At 38.1% G+C, this 13,463-nt stretch overlaps 1 protein-coding gene across 1 annotated transcript; it reads left to right on the forward strand.

Moving 5' to 3' along the window:
* The first annotated feature begins 5,836 nt into the window (after positions 1 to 5,836).
* On the forward strand, positions 5,837 to 13,193 carry LOC109032285 (box C/D snoRNA protein 1). Its single transcript, XM_019044344.2, has 7 exons — positions 5,837 to 5,996; positions 7,453 to 7,634; positions 8,042 to 8,157; positions 9,221 to 9,399; positions 10,401 to 10,556; positions 10,915 to 11,039; positions 12,741 to 13,193. Exons 1-7 carry the CDS (start codon positions 5,974 to 5,976, stop codon positions 13,022 to 13,024), a joined length of 1,065 nt encoding a protein of 354 aa, XP_018899889.2. The 5' UTR covers positions 5,837 to 5,973; the 3' UTR covers positions 13,025 to 13,193.
* The last annotated feature ends 270 nt before the right edge of the window (positions 13,194 to 13,463 follow it).

Below are 13,463 nucleotides of genomic sequence, written 5' to 3' on the forward strand. Positions count from 1 at the left end.
GGGGCCTCGCCCCGACACATCCCATAGTTCTCGTGAAATTTAGATTGGATTCTTCCAATTCGTCACTTTTAACAAGCAGAATTGAAGCGAGCAACTATTTGAACTCCAGAGTGGGTATGTGGTATCATACAAAATTGAAGGAAAATCATACGTTTTCGCCCATCTCAAGTACCAGATGTTTATGAGTTTTATGCGCACATTTACGTAGTCTTAATTGAGTCAGAAATTCGCGTGTATGTCACGATATTGATGTGAATAACGCGCAATTGTAATGATCTTAAAAATTCGCCAGGAACACGACGTATTTGCCGTGATACCGTGGTGATTATCGTGTAATTTCTAATTTGTTTTACAAAATCCCTGGAGAAATCAAGTTTTCTCCGCTATGTAGATGACAAACCCGCCATCGCTGTGGATTAAACGAAACCGCTGGCTAAGTTCCGTAATTTTCGCGGCTGAAACTCACCAGCTAACTTCAATTGAACATTGAACTGACAAAAGTAACAAATCTTCATGAAAATAACCAACTTTTGATTGGGTATTTTTTATTATTATAAATATCATGTGAGCTTATTGCAGAACGGACCAAAATAGCAGCATACTACTAATCTCTACTTTTTAATCAAACCAGCGCGTCTCGCCAATTTTGAAATAGTAGATAATAATTCAGAAACACAATTAGTAACTGATCACTAATCACAGTGATTGCTGATGGTGGGGTTTTCCTGTGCGTAGCACGGGTTTCCTGCTAGTATAGAATAAATAGTGGTCTGTTTTGCCATTTATTCTCCTTTCTGAAATCTGAACTTGGGGGAGTTCATTTTGAATCAGTGGAAGAGGTCAAACAAGCCGTCAAAATTTTCATCCCCAGCCAGTTGAAAGACCTCTACACGCGTGGTATCCGAACGCTGTTCTCTTAGTCTCACAATCAGTATCAAACCTGCTTGGATCGAGCTGGTTATGTAAAGAGGTGAGGTAAGCCCTTTATTCTACAAAAACTTCTTTGATTTTTCGTCAGTGATGAACGACTAAAGCGTTGGCAGAGAAGCTCTTCTCTTGTCGCGGACTTCAAATTTCCGCGGATTTGGCGGGAGCGTTATGCACCTCGGCGCGTTCAAACGGTTCGCGTTTGGCCGCACATGGTCCGATTTTGTTGCGGTTTGTTTTGTTGAACTCAGTATATCCTAAGGAAGATTTTAAGCCCAAGTTTTTGAAAATTGGTCCATTTTTATTGATTTTAGAGAGGGGGGATACTTACGTATTGAACGCCCCTCGTAGTTGCATCAAGTTCCTTTCTCCGCCGACCAACGCGTTTGTGGATCGACCCAGTTTCAGTTGGTGCTTAGGAAGTCAAAACGCCTTCAATTTTTTGACCGCAACACGGACATCCGTCGAGGTTGTATAGTTGTATCAAGGCGCCGTAGCAAGCGCGTCCCATTGTTTATCGTTACAGACGAATATAAGTTGAGAGAAGAAAGTCAAAATGCCTTCAATTTTATACGTACATATCGATGAGCAAAATGAGAGACAACAATTCTCCATTTGCGACGTTGCAGACTTCCTTAGAAACTTTATTTCTTTTTCGAGAAGCTGGTCAACATAAAACTTAAATTCTCTATGGTTTTTCGTTTTGGATAGCAGAATATTTGGTTCAAACTTTAACGTCGTAAATTTGGATTGTTTCTCGTGGTAGATATGAAATGAGAACGGAAATTTGGAAACACCGCAAGGTAGATACGTGGTTTTTCACTTCAGGCGGTGCGATACGGACATCCATCAAGTTTAAATAGTTGCATCAAGTCCCTTTCTCCGCCGACCAACGCGTTTGTGGATCGACCCAGTTTCAGTTGGTGCGTAGGAAGTCAAAACGCTTCCAATTTTTTGACCGCAACACGGACATCCGTCGAGGTTGTATAGTTGTACCAAGGCGCCGTAGCAAGCGCGTCCCATTCTTAATCGTTACAGTCGAATATAAGTTGAGAGAAGAAAGTCAAAATACCTTCAATTTTATACATACATATCGATGAGCAAAATGAGAGACGACGTTTCTCCATTTACGACGGTTATCCTACATGAACTAAGTCAGTTCAATCTTTGAGAGCAAAGTACAGTGAGTATTATTTGGACGTATTTCTATGAAACGGAACTAAGTGCCATAGGGGGAGGAAGGTAGAGGGGGCCTTGAATTGGCGGAGTAAACGGGCGTTCTGCTCGTTCCGTCCTATACTCGCAGTGCTCTTCCATGGCGCTTAGTTCCGTTTGACAGAACGCGCTATCCGGGATTCTAAATTCCTCAAAAGGAACTCAAATTGGCGCTTAGTTCCGTTTGACAGAAATACGTTCATTTTGAAGACATTGAGGTCATTTCTTTGAGGGACGGAATGCCATGGGAGCGGGGAGGCGATCGCCTCCTAATCTGCCGCGTGGACCCCTAAGGGGCTCCCGAGGTGATTTTTATTCGAGTCATCATTTTTCCCCGTAATGTTGTAATTTTCCAAATTTTTTCAGTTACTCTAAGGCCTCAAAATCCTTGAAAATTTGTATCTAAGAGACTCAAAAGCTCACCTAAAGCTTACAATACAGAATATACAGGGACATCTAGTGCGCTCCTGGGGCCCCAGAAGTGATGAAGAGGCCTTAGAAGAATCCTGAGAATGGGTTATCTCTTGAATTTTATTCGATAAATGCTTCAAATTGCGTTTAAAAAGTGGGAAATTTTCAAAATTTTCCGGGAGGGGAGCCCCGAACGAAAGGAAGGGCCCCAAAAATCTGGGTAGGTTCCTAACTTTTCGACTGCCAGTTCGCCCGTGATTTCTTTTAAAATTGCTGATCAAATGTGGCAATTAAAATTTGAAAATGTAAAAAAAATCTCTGCTGACCTGATCAAACGAGAGACCGTGTGAATTTGTTTCCAATTTTCCTATTTTTTCCTTCTTCATTGAAGTATTTTCTATAAGCTTTGCGATATATACTATCGCGTATGCGTATGTAGTCGCTTACATTTGCCGCAGGGGAATAACAAACTGTCATTCAGATTCAGATTTAGGATCGATCATTTCGAGAAATGGTTTGAAATTTCTCGGGGATGAAAAATATTAACTCAACGTCACTCAGGCAAGACGTCTTGGTAGCTTAAGTGCATTTTTTTCCCTCCTTTATTCTCTTCTTAAGGGTCAATGTTGATTAAATGCCAGGACTCTGCGCCAAATCTGCAGCACGGGGAAAACAAACCGCTTGGATCTTGAGTCCAGACTCTTAAAAACATCGACAAGAAAAAATATATGTACTCTTGATTCAATCGGATTTTTGCTCAGACCAAGAACCAAGCCTCTTAATTTAAGCGGATATCCTTTTGATTCAAGTAAAAATCCGATTGAATCAAGAGTATTTTTTCTTGTCAGTCTGGACTCTAGATCCAAGCGACTTTTTTTTCCAGTGAGGTATTTCTATTCCTGACTAATTTCAGCAAATTACTGAAAAGAGCAAAAGCATAGAACTGGGGGCGGAAGCTAATCTGAATTAAATTATAAGCCTGTAAAATAGAACGTAGGCAACTTGCAAACCAGGCGAGGTGTGGCCTTAACACGACCCCTGCATCGCGAATGTCCGACGCTGGCGAGGGCTCGTCATAATTCGAACGCATTTCATCTGCGAAATTAACTTTTCATATTTATCTTTTTAATGTGCGAATCGTTATGACAAGAGGTAACTTCGGCACGTCGTTTTTTGAGGGAGGCCGCGGTCCAGGGACGAAGTCTGTGGGGGGAGGGGGGCGGCACGTCCCTTCTCGGCGCGTGGGAAGATGTGTGTAGTAACCTGGTGTATGCCAGAATAAATTGAATTTTACCTTCCCTTGTCCGACTTTTTTCCGTTGGCTGTTTAAATTTTTAAAACAAAGAGTCCGCGAGGCTCTGGGCGGAAAATAGGGATAAGAGGGACTTTTTCCTGTAAGAGGTGATCAGATTACATGATCGTACACGGAAGAGTAGGATTAACAACCGGAAAGTCAAAATTTAGCCATTTGTATAGAAATCTTTCCCGGACGGTATATACGCATTTTTTAAGTTAGACAATTGATAAGATGTATTATAAACGTTCGACGGGTCCTCTAATTTTAGGGAGCGGTCGGTCTGACCTAGAAATATTTCATTGAAGGAGGTTCAATAAAGGCGCACAACAGTCTCAACTAATTCGCCTGACGTTCGGCAACTAAATATTGTCATCATGTAAAGATTAATGAAACCCGATCACCCAGATTCAATACTGATTCATTTTATGACGCTAGATATGAAATAGTTAAAGATGGCGCTTAAAGAACAACGAATGGCAAGGTCGCAATGCCGACTGAAAATGAAAACTTTTGAAAAGGGACGTGTTGGTGAAAGTTGGAATAAAACACGTGCTTATCTTGGTTTGCGACTTTGTGGATTTCTTGCCGCATGTTAAATTTTTTTAAAGGAAAACCAGATAGGTAATTTAAACATTAAGAATCAGTGGCTTTTTCTGGCTGAATTTTTAGAGAGAGCAAAATTGTCACACAGGGGATTTCTCTAACTCAAATCACACCATTATCATACCTTCAATTTTTGAGGTAGGCTAAAAAACATCCTCCGCACAGCAAAAATTATTTGCTCATGGGCACGTGCCTGAAGATGGCTACAAATTTTAATTTGTAGTGAATTAAGTATGCCAAAATCCAAACTGACAATCCGGACTGTGTCCTTTTTAATTATTTGCAAGTCTTTTCGATTCACTTTTTGCTTTTTCAAGAAATGCGTGTTTGAAGTTACAAAATTAGATGGAGCCTTGTGATAGAAAGAAAGTTCACATTCACTTTTTGATGCTTAAAAATTGGATTTTAATGGTGGATTTTCCTTAGAATATAAACAGAGAAAAAAACCGTCACAAGTTAACGTTTTAAATTTTAAATAATACGGAAGTCTACGCCAAATGAGGGCGACTTTTAAAATGCGACAGACGATCCGCATCCATGATTTTTGTATTTTTTCCAATGTCAATATGAAGACCGGAGAAGACGGCTGATATGCTCTGTCGCACTCAGATTAAAGTGCGTACCTACTTTTGGACTCATTTTTTTTGCATCTGTGACTGATGACAAGCACAGAGAAGAATCTCATGTGCGCAGTCGGCCGCGCCGCTCCGTCCGCAGCATGTCCGCAGCGCGCATAGTATAGCTAACGACTTTCATGATTAGGTACGCATCTTCTAGTGTTGAGTGTTCACTAATTACTTCATAAAACAGCGTGTAATTTTAAAAGTCGGAAAAAAATATTAATTTAACATGAAGTTGTCTATTAAACAGCAGGCATCGAACCTGGAGCCGCATGCACCGCAGGAAAGCATCCTTTCCGCTCAGGTATCGGAACACATTACCGGGTGTAGTGAAATTAGCAATGTATGAGTTTCTCTGCCTCCAGCTCGTAACGCACACTGGCGCCTACAAACCTACAGGGATACTTCAAGCATTACGCAATGCGTGAAGTATATTTGAAGGCGTTGGTGCGCGTTTCGCGCTGGCAGCACACCGCGGCGCTCCCGGTGGCGGGTGGTGAACGATTTCCAACGGGGAGAGCTCCCTGGCGGAAAAAATCGTACACCGTATAATCTTTTTCTTTTAATTTTATGCAGTTAAAATTAAATAAAATTGGTATAATTACACACCATGTGCGCTGCGGACGGGGGACGGAGCAGGGCGGCTCATGAAATTCTCTCCAAAATTCTTCCCTGCGCTATGCTCTGTCGGTGACTGGGGCAGTTTATGGAGATTTGAAATTCCCGCTGTTTTCCCTTTCCGTCGTAGGTCTGGTCCTTTTTGATTGGCCACTGGCTGACGCTGAAGTTAGTAAACACAAAAACACATGTGAATGTGAATTTGTTTTTGTGACTGAACCGCGTGATCACTTTTGGGCTTTTACAATTGTTTTTCATTATTTCGAATAATTTTGTTTCACAATGGGTGTTGAGAAAATATCCAGGTAATTCTTTGCGTTTCTTTTTTCATCATTTCAATGTTATGCCTAGCTAATCTTCCAATAGATAATACAATATCAGGATCAGATAACCTCACTTTCCTGATATCTACCAGGAACTAAATTTTCTCCTAAAAAAATATATTTTCCCTCTTCCTCGTTTATCTTTGGATGTTCAATTGGTTCTGGAGGTTAATCGCAATATTTGAACGTATGGTCATGTATGTTTAAAGCAATTGATGAACAGTCCAATGAACGCCGCATTAGAACTGTCATTTGTTTCTTTGCTGAACGCCAGTAACGCTTTGCGCCTACCAAGTCTTGATGTTACAAGTATATTTATTACTATTGTAAAAGTATATTACAACGGAATGCTAAGCCTCTCATTTTCTTTTTTCATCCTCTTCAGTATCTTACTGGCCTTTTATGTTGAGTGCTTATCATTACCATGAAGTAGTAGTTTTAATGCAGTGGCGTGCGGAGGATTCAGTGACAGGGCAAGCTTTAGCATTCCCCATCAGGAGGGGGGGGGTGGTTAATGCGTTCCCTCTTTCAGGGAGCCTCTCAAGTAAATTGTTTATATTTAGATCATCGTGACCCTCCATTTACTCTATTTTTCTGATGAAATCTGATGGAACGTCTTGAAAAACTGTGGTTTTATTTCATTCTCTCCTACATATGATATCGTTCACTCAACTCATATTTTTATTATTATATTTTTAAGTATTGTAATTTCAAATATTTTTGAGTATTGGAGGACGGCTCTATGCTTCCAACTCCTGATTTTGCCACTTATTTGAGGTATTTCTAGTCTCAATTCTACAGCGCCTAGAATTTTTTGAGTTGTTTTAAGTTTCCCATGAAAACATCTTTCTGCGATTAAAACATGAATAAGAATTATTCGTCACCAATTGGATCCAAGTGAGCGACATTTTATTGAAATGGAGGCACTTGCTCCGGAGGGAGCAATGGCAACTGCGAAGGAAAGAGAAAACAAGACAGCGCATCGGAGGCAGAATCAGCGCGCTGCAGTGAAAGGCCAAGAGAAGTGAGCTGCGATTTCGCAGCATAGCGCTAAGACTCGGAATGCGCCGCTTTCCTTGCCCGCCTTGACTCCTCCGCCGAGCAGTGACTATCTACTCAGCCCATCGCAAGCGATTCCCCAGAGCATGATTGGCCCGTGATCAGGCCGCGCTGTGCCACCTCCATCCCCTCTGCCACTTTCCTACTTTTGTGGCTATAGACGTACTTCTGTCTCTCTCTTTCTTTGTTTTTAATGCAATTTACTTACTTAACATCTTTTATCAATAATATTTGCTAAAATTGAAAACATGTAATAGGTGTAATTTTCTTCTTTCTTCTGAAATCTTTGGCAAAGCAGTGCTTGCCCTGCTTATTCGGACCGCACGCCACTGGCATTGTGATATCTTCTATTTTAACTTATGATTGTTCCAATTTACAGACTTGGTGATTGTGAAGTTTGTGGAGCAGCTTCAGCTAAATATACGTGCCCGAAATGTGAAGTGAAAACCTGTTGTCTGGATTGTGTCAATATTCACAAGAAAGAGTTGGATTGTGATGGCAAACGAAACAAAGTCAAGTTTTTGCAGATGAAAAAATTTTCAAATTTAGATCTTCAAAGTGGTAAGAAATTAAGACAGTCTCTAAATACCTATTGGTCTAGGTCACTCTGGGAAACTTCTTTCATCCAAACTGAGTATAAGAATTTATGTAGTAAAGAATAAAATCGCTAAAAATTTAAAAACTCCAACTTTCCTCACTTAACTATTTGTCCGGACGGCATTTCGGAGGGTCCGCTGCCCTTCCTTTTCAGCGGTGATAGTGCGGCTACTGCAGGCATTGTTTTGTTTGAGGATGTATTTACCAATTTGGACCGAGTTGTTAAGCATAGTTCAGAGCGGTAGATGACACTTTTTGTGGTGTGCGAAAAGATCAAATAGACCAAGCATTGACAATTCTCAACTCACAAAATTTAAAAATAAGCTTAACTAATAGTCAAGTCATCTATTGTTTTTTTTTTCTATTTGTAGATTACATCTTATTGGAAGAAACCACCAGAGCTGTTGAAAAATTCGCCAAACACAAATTAGTCAAGAATCCTTTGAGATTTCAAAGTTTTCAACCTTATTACGCTAACTACAATCCTGTAAGTCATTCCAAATGTTTCAAATGCCCTTTTCCTTCTTCTCATATTAAAATTGGAAACAAAGGTTTATGCCCTAACGAATTTGTGTCATGTACGAAATCTAATACAGAATCCCTCCATTGAACTGTAGTATTTACTTATTTTCATTGTATTTTGTAACAAGAATTTGAACTGTTCAGCCTTTTTCGCATAATTTAACACTTGAAAATTCTAGAATCATGAAACCAAGCTTCTGTATTTAATCCAGATGTGCATGTTCCAAATAATTTTTAGTGACTTGTCAAATCGTGAATTGAGAACCATGGAGAGTAGGGTCATTTATAGAAACCAGAAGTTTCCATAGTCATACTTTAAAGGTATTTACTTATCTTTTAAAAGGGTCCCAAAAGAGATCTCTGTAAATTTCAGCCTCATAGATTAAGTGCAGACATACCAGACATTGCCGTTTTACCATGAAAAATTACATTAGTTTATGTGGGGGACAAGGATGTTCCTCTTTAAATGCATTTTTTGCGCATTTAATGTGGTCAAAAAGGTAAAGCGTTAGATTTATACTTATATAAAAAAATTGGTCTCCTCAAGATATATGTGTAACCAGAAAAGTCACTTTTTAGACCCAGAAGACTGTGAGACATGGCACCGATAGTTTTTGTGGCACTGCTTGCAGTGGAAATTTCCATCCATTTTTTAGGGTATTCTATAAGGACAATTAGGCATGAAGAAATTTTATGTGGAATATTAATATCTAATCTTCCAGTTTTTTTGAATAACCCTAGCATAGTAAGTTGGAATTTTTTTAGTCAAGGTGCCTTATAAATCATCATAAAGCGGAAAATCTCAATACAGTTTGTGTAACCCTAATATAGCTTAGAAAATACTTTAAACAACTTGAAAGTATTTCCAATTCAAAATTACCCTCAACAGGTATCTCAGTGCCTCAGGAACATAAATTTTCTGGTGATTTCTGGTCTACCCATTCGCAATTCACATTACCGTTTCCTTTCATTTCTGCTTTTATTGAGTCCTGATTTAATTTTGACTGTTTCATCTTTACTTGTTACAGAAACAGAAGAGACAGAGAAACGCTGCTTGGCGCCGAGGAATCCAATTGAAATTTTTGCCCACTCATTTCACCAAACGCAAAAACAATTCCTTATACCATGATCAAAAAAAAGATGTCATTTTCTTTTGCATAGAGTGGATTTTTCCCCAGGCTGAAAATTTAGTACATTTTACCAGGAGGTACTTTTATATTACTGTTATAATATCTAGAGTTTCCCAAACTTTCACTTTTGATGCTTATTCTCAAATATTAAAATGAATATTGATGGTGAAGCTTAGAGACCACGCATCTTGTTTACGGTATTTAAAAATCTTTGCTCCCATTTTACTTTTTTGAAGGAGAGCAAATCAATATCATTTCCTGAAGTCTTCACAGAGTTTTCTTCACACAGAAAAGAAAAATCATGGAAGTTTTCAAGACTTGACGTTGAGTAGTTTTCCATTTAAATGATAATGTATGACAGAAAGTCTGCAATATTGCTAACCGAAATTCGTGGTCTAGTAGTTTCATGTCATTATTCCACACCTTAATCGACAGAAATATTATTGAATGCCTCTACTGAAAGGGTGGGGAGGGGGGGAACGAGCTTTAAAAAGAATTAAATCCTTTTTGGCTCTCGTTTATAATACCCTCAAAACAACTTCTGATTTCGTATGAAACCTAATTTTTTTCATCGCGTCCATGAAATAACATTCTCTATCATTGAAGCTTTTGTGATTCGTATTAGAGTTGCCAGTGTATTAAATGATAACACAAGATATGTAAAGTAGATACATTTTGTAATGTATACGATGTTCAAACCACGAAAGAATGCAATGTTCAGAAGAGGAAAAAAATAAGGAAGGGCATTGTCTTGCAAGTAACGCTGTATTAATGTAAACATTTAACCTGTTCCTAGAAGGAATGGAAAAACTATGTTGAAAAAAGAATTCAGTCGATAATGGGAACTGGATAGAAAAAGTGATTTATGTATGGTTAACCTATCTTATAAGCCGACTGAATATCAAAGCTAAAAGTATGACTTGATTTTTGTAACCATGAACTATATTTTGGTATGAACTGATGAGTTTCTCACATACTTCATTATCCTTGAAATAAATTGACAATTCTGCCGTAGTAGTTAAGCTTCATTTCAACTTAAGAGAATTTCATTTTATTTTTTCTTCTCTTTCATGTACAGGAATGCAGATAGTGACAAATTAGCAACGTTAGCAAATCGATTTATGGATGAAGCAAGTTGCCCAGATGAACTTAAAGAAAAACTTCAGTTTTATCAATCAGCTGGTTTAAATGGAGTGTCGTTTTTATTGAAAGCTGAAAATGTGCCTGGAGAAAAGTAAGTCTTACTTATAGTATTTTATTTGTAAAATTAGGTGGTTATCTAGTAAAAGTTGATTACCCACTACTCTTTGGGAGTTTGAATCTGTTGCCTGCCTCGATGTTTTGGGTATGTATTTTCCTGGCGCCAGGGCGTCCCCCTCCTTCCAAAATAACAATAGATCAGTTGTGTATTCTTCTGCTGTTTCATTTTTTGTGATCTCATCGCACACTGCGATGATTGATTCGCAGTAATGTTATGTCTGTACCTATTTTTTTTGTTAAGTAACCATTCACTAAAGGACATTATGTAATCATTTGTAGTGATACATCTTATGTAGGTATTCTTCTAAAATTTCCGTTCTCTCCTTTTGCAGATTTTTTGAACTTGATCATCAAGAGACCTTGCGTTCAAATTTAACGAGGAAAGTTGTCATAGAATACCCCACGATTCATGTGGTATTAAAAGATCACAAATACGCCTATGAGACCATTGAACCAGGTAATCTTGATTTTTTACTACATGTATTAGCATGGATAAAGTGGTTTTAAGCATCTACATAAGTTTAGTTTCAGCACATTGCTAATTTTCTTTCTGGCTAAAACATATTACATGCAGAGCATCAAGTTGTCGAACCTATTGTATTGCTTATTGTGTGATCAAAGCAAAGCGTAATTGTGCGGACTATAAAAAGATGATCCTTAGTGAGGAAACAATATCTTAAGCTGGGTGAGCACCAGAGCTTTTTTGACGAACGAACTGAATGAGCCGAGCGCTGCAGTGAGCAGTTTGAGCACGTACTCAACATGTTCAGTCATGCAAACTCGAGGAACAGAACGAGCTGATCTTTTTTCGCGAGAACGCCGAGAGCGCAAAGATGATCGTCTTCCGCACCAGATTGGATGAAGATATTTTTGTCAAGTACTACAAACTTGTGTATAAGTTTCCTGTTGCTAGGAATCTCAGTGTGACTGCTAGTCGGTTGGATGCCAGGATTGTTTCATGGATTTTGGTCACCTGCTTTGTAATTATCAGCCCAGTTAAATTGACAGTTTCTCAACATCAACTGAACTCATGCGTACAAAATTTTGAAAGTGGAAGAAGTCCATATCCCTCATTTGCAAATTATTGTCACGCTCTCTATATAACTTTCTCATCCAAAAGTGCGGGAGAGACTTTTTCTTCTCTTTTAACAAATTGAATACAATTAACAAAGTACCGGTTGCCACTTGATGGCTCCCCATCTTAACTAAGAAGTCAACTAAGTGCACTCAAGGTGGTAAAAATCAGCGGTTTGTGGCTGGAAAATGCAAGAACAATCAGAATAACATCAAAAGCTTTCGATGCTGTTTGGCTCGCTTGTGCGGGAGAAACGCTCGAGCCGTTCGAAGAAGATCTGTCTGCACTTGCCGCACAACTCGAGCAGTCTCTCATGGCTGCTCATTCAGTTTGTCCATCAATAACGCTTTAGTGTGCACCCAGCTTTAGGAAGTGTCAAGGATGCCAAAATTCTCTAACTGTTGAAAAGGAATCCCGGTAGCTCCAAATTATTCCAGCCCAATCATGTGAATTTATTTTTCAACATTTTCAGAAAAGATTCAAAAGTTTTTTTCCCAACTAAAATTTTGAATCAGAATGTGTAGTAATCTCAAACCTTTTATCTCAAATTAAGAAAACTAGCCTAAAAAAGTTATCCTGTTAGTAGTGATGACAATTCTTAGATTTAACTTCCACCGAGATTGATTCTTTTTCCTCTGAATCTAAATCAGAATCGATTCCAAATTTCCTCAATATCTCTTTTCAATCAGCGAACTAGCCATACAAATTTTTGGAAAAGAGAGGGTCTTTCTTAGTAAACGCACTTATGGCAATACTAATGTTCTTTTCATTCATGAGAAATCCGATCTCTTCCGTTTTTCTCGCAAAATTAAAGATCAAAACAAGATTAAATCGAGGGTATCAAATCGATTTGTGGCAATTTGGGCATACTTGATTGCCTAATTCTGAAATTGGTGGTGAAAGTCAGATCTGTTGAATGTATCTTTCAAAAGATCGATTCCTCTGATTAAATCTTAGCATTGAATTGATTCTCCTTAGCCGATTCAGATTGATTCTTATTGTTAGTCCAAAAATAGTCATTACCTATGAGTCCAAATTTACTTCTTGTCTATTTAAGTCAAGGTTCTCTTTTTTTCCGTCTAGATGATTACTTTGAAAGCCTCCAAAAGAAGCACGGAGATGACTCATCTGTTACTGAGACTAATATGGAAGATGAAAACCTCACAGCTGAATTCCAAGTGAAATCAGAACCATCTCAAGAAGATTTTGGAGACAATGAAACCTCAGACAATCCTAGCTCTAGTAGACAAGCCGATGCCAATTCAAGGTACTTGTTTTTGTGCGGTGAAATTGATTCTGATGGTGACTGTGACAACGAAGAATTAGAAATGGAAAACGGCTGTGATAATTATCAAGACTCCAGGTGACAACATAGCAGTTTGGATTCAGTTGCACAATTTTATCCCTGTAAAAACAGTTGTTAACTCAAGTTGTTAAGTCTTTAAAGATTGTATGTATATATATATGTTTTTTTATGTGACGTGAATATTTTAAGACATATTATTTTTGATTTGAATAAAAACATAATTAAGAAAACTGAGATGTAAAATATGTTCCCCCCTCCCTTTTTTTTTTTTTTTTTTTTTTTTTTTTTTTTTTTTTTTTTTTTTTAAATAAACCAACCAATGTTTGCACATAAAATTTTTAGAGAACTATTTTGATAGAGAGAGTAAAATCATTATAAGTGTTGAAAACTGAGTATGCAGTTTGGATTGGTTTTCATTTAAATGAGAATAACATGCAATAGTTTTTTTTTTTTTTTTTTTTTTTTTTTTAAATTGCATTAATGTGCTCTATCAGAAAGAA

This window comes from Bemisia tabaci, unplaced genomic scaffold (assembly GCF_918797505.1).
Source record: "Bemisia tabaci unplaced genomic scaffold, PGI_BMITA_v3".
NCBI classification, from domain to species: domain Eukaryota; kingdom Metazoa; phylum Arthropoda; class Insecta; order Hemiptera; family Aleyrodidae; genus Bemisia; species Bemisia tabaci.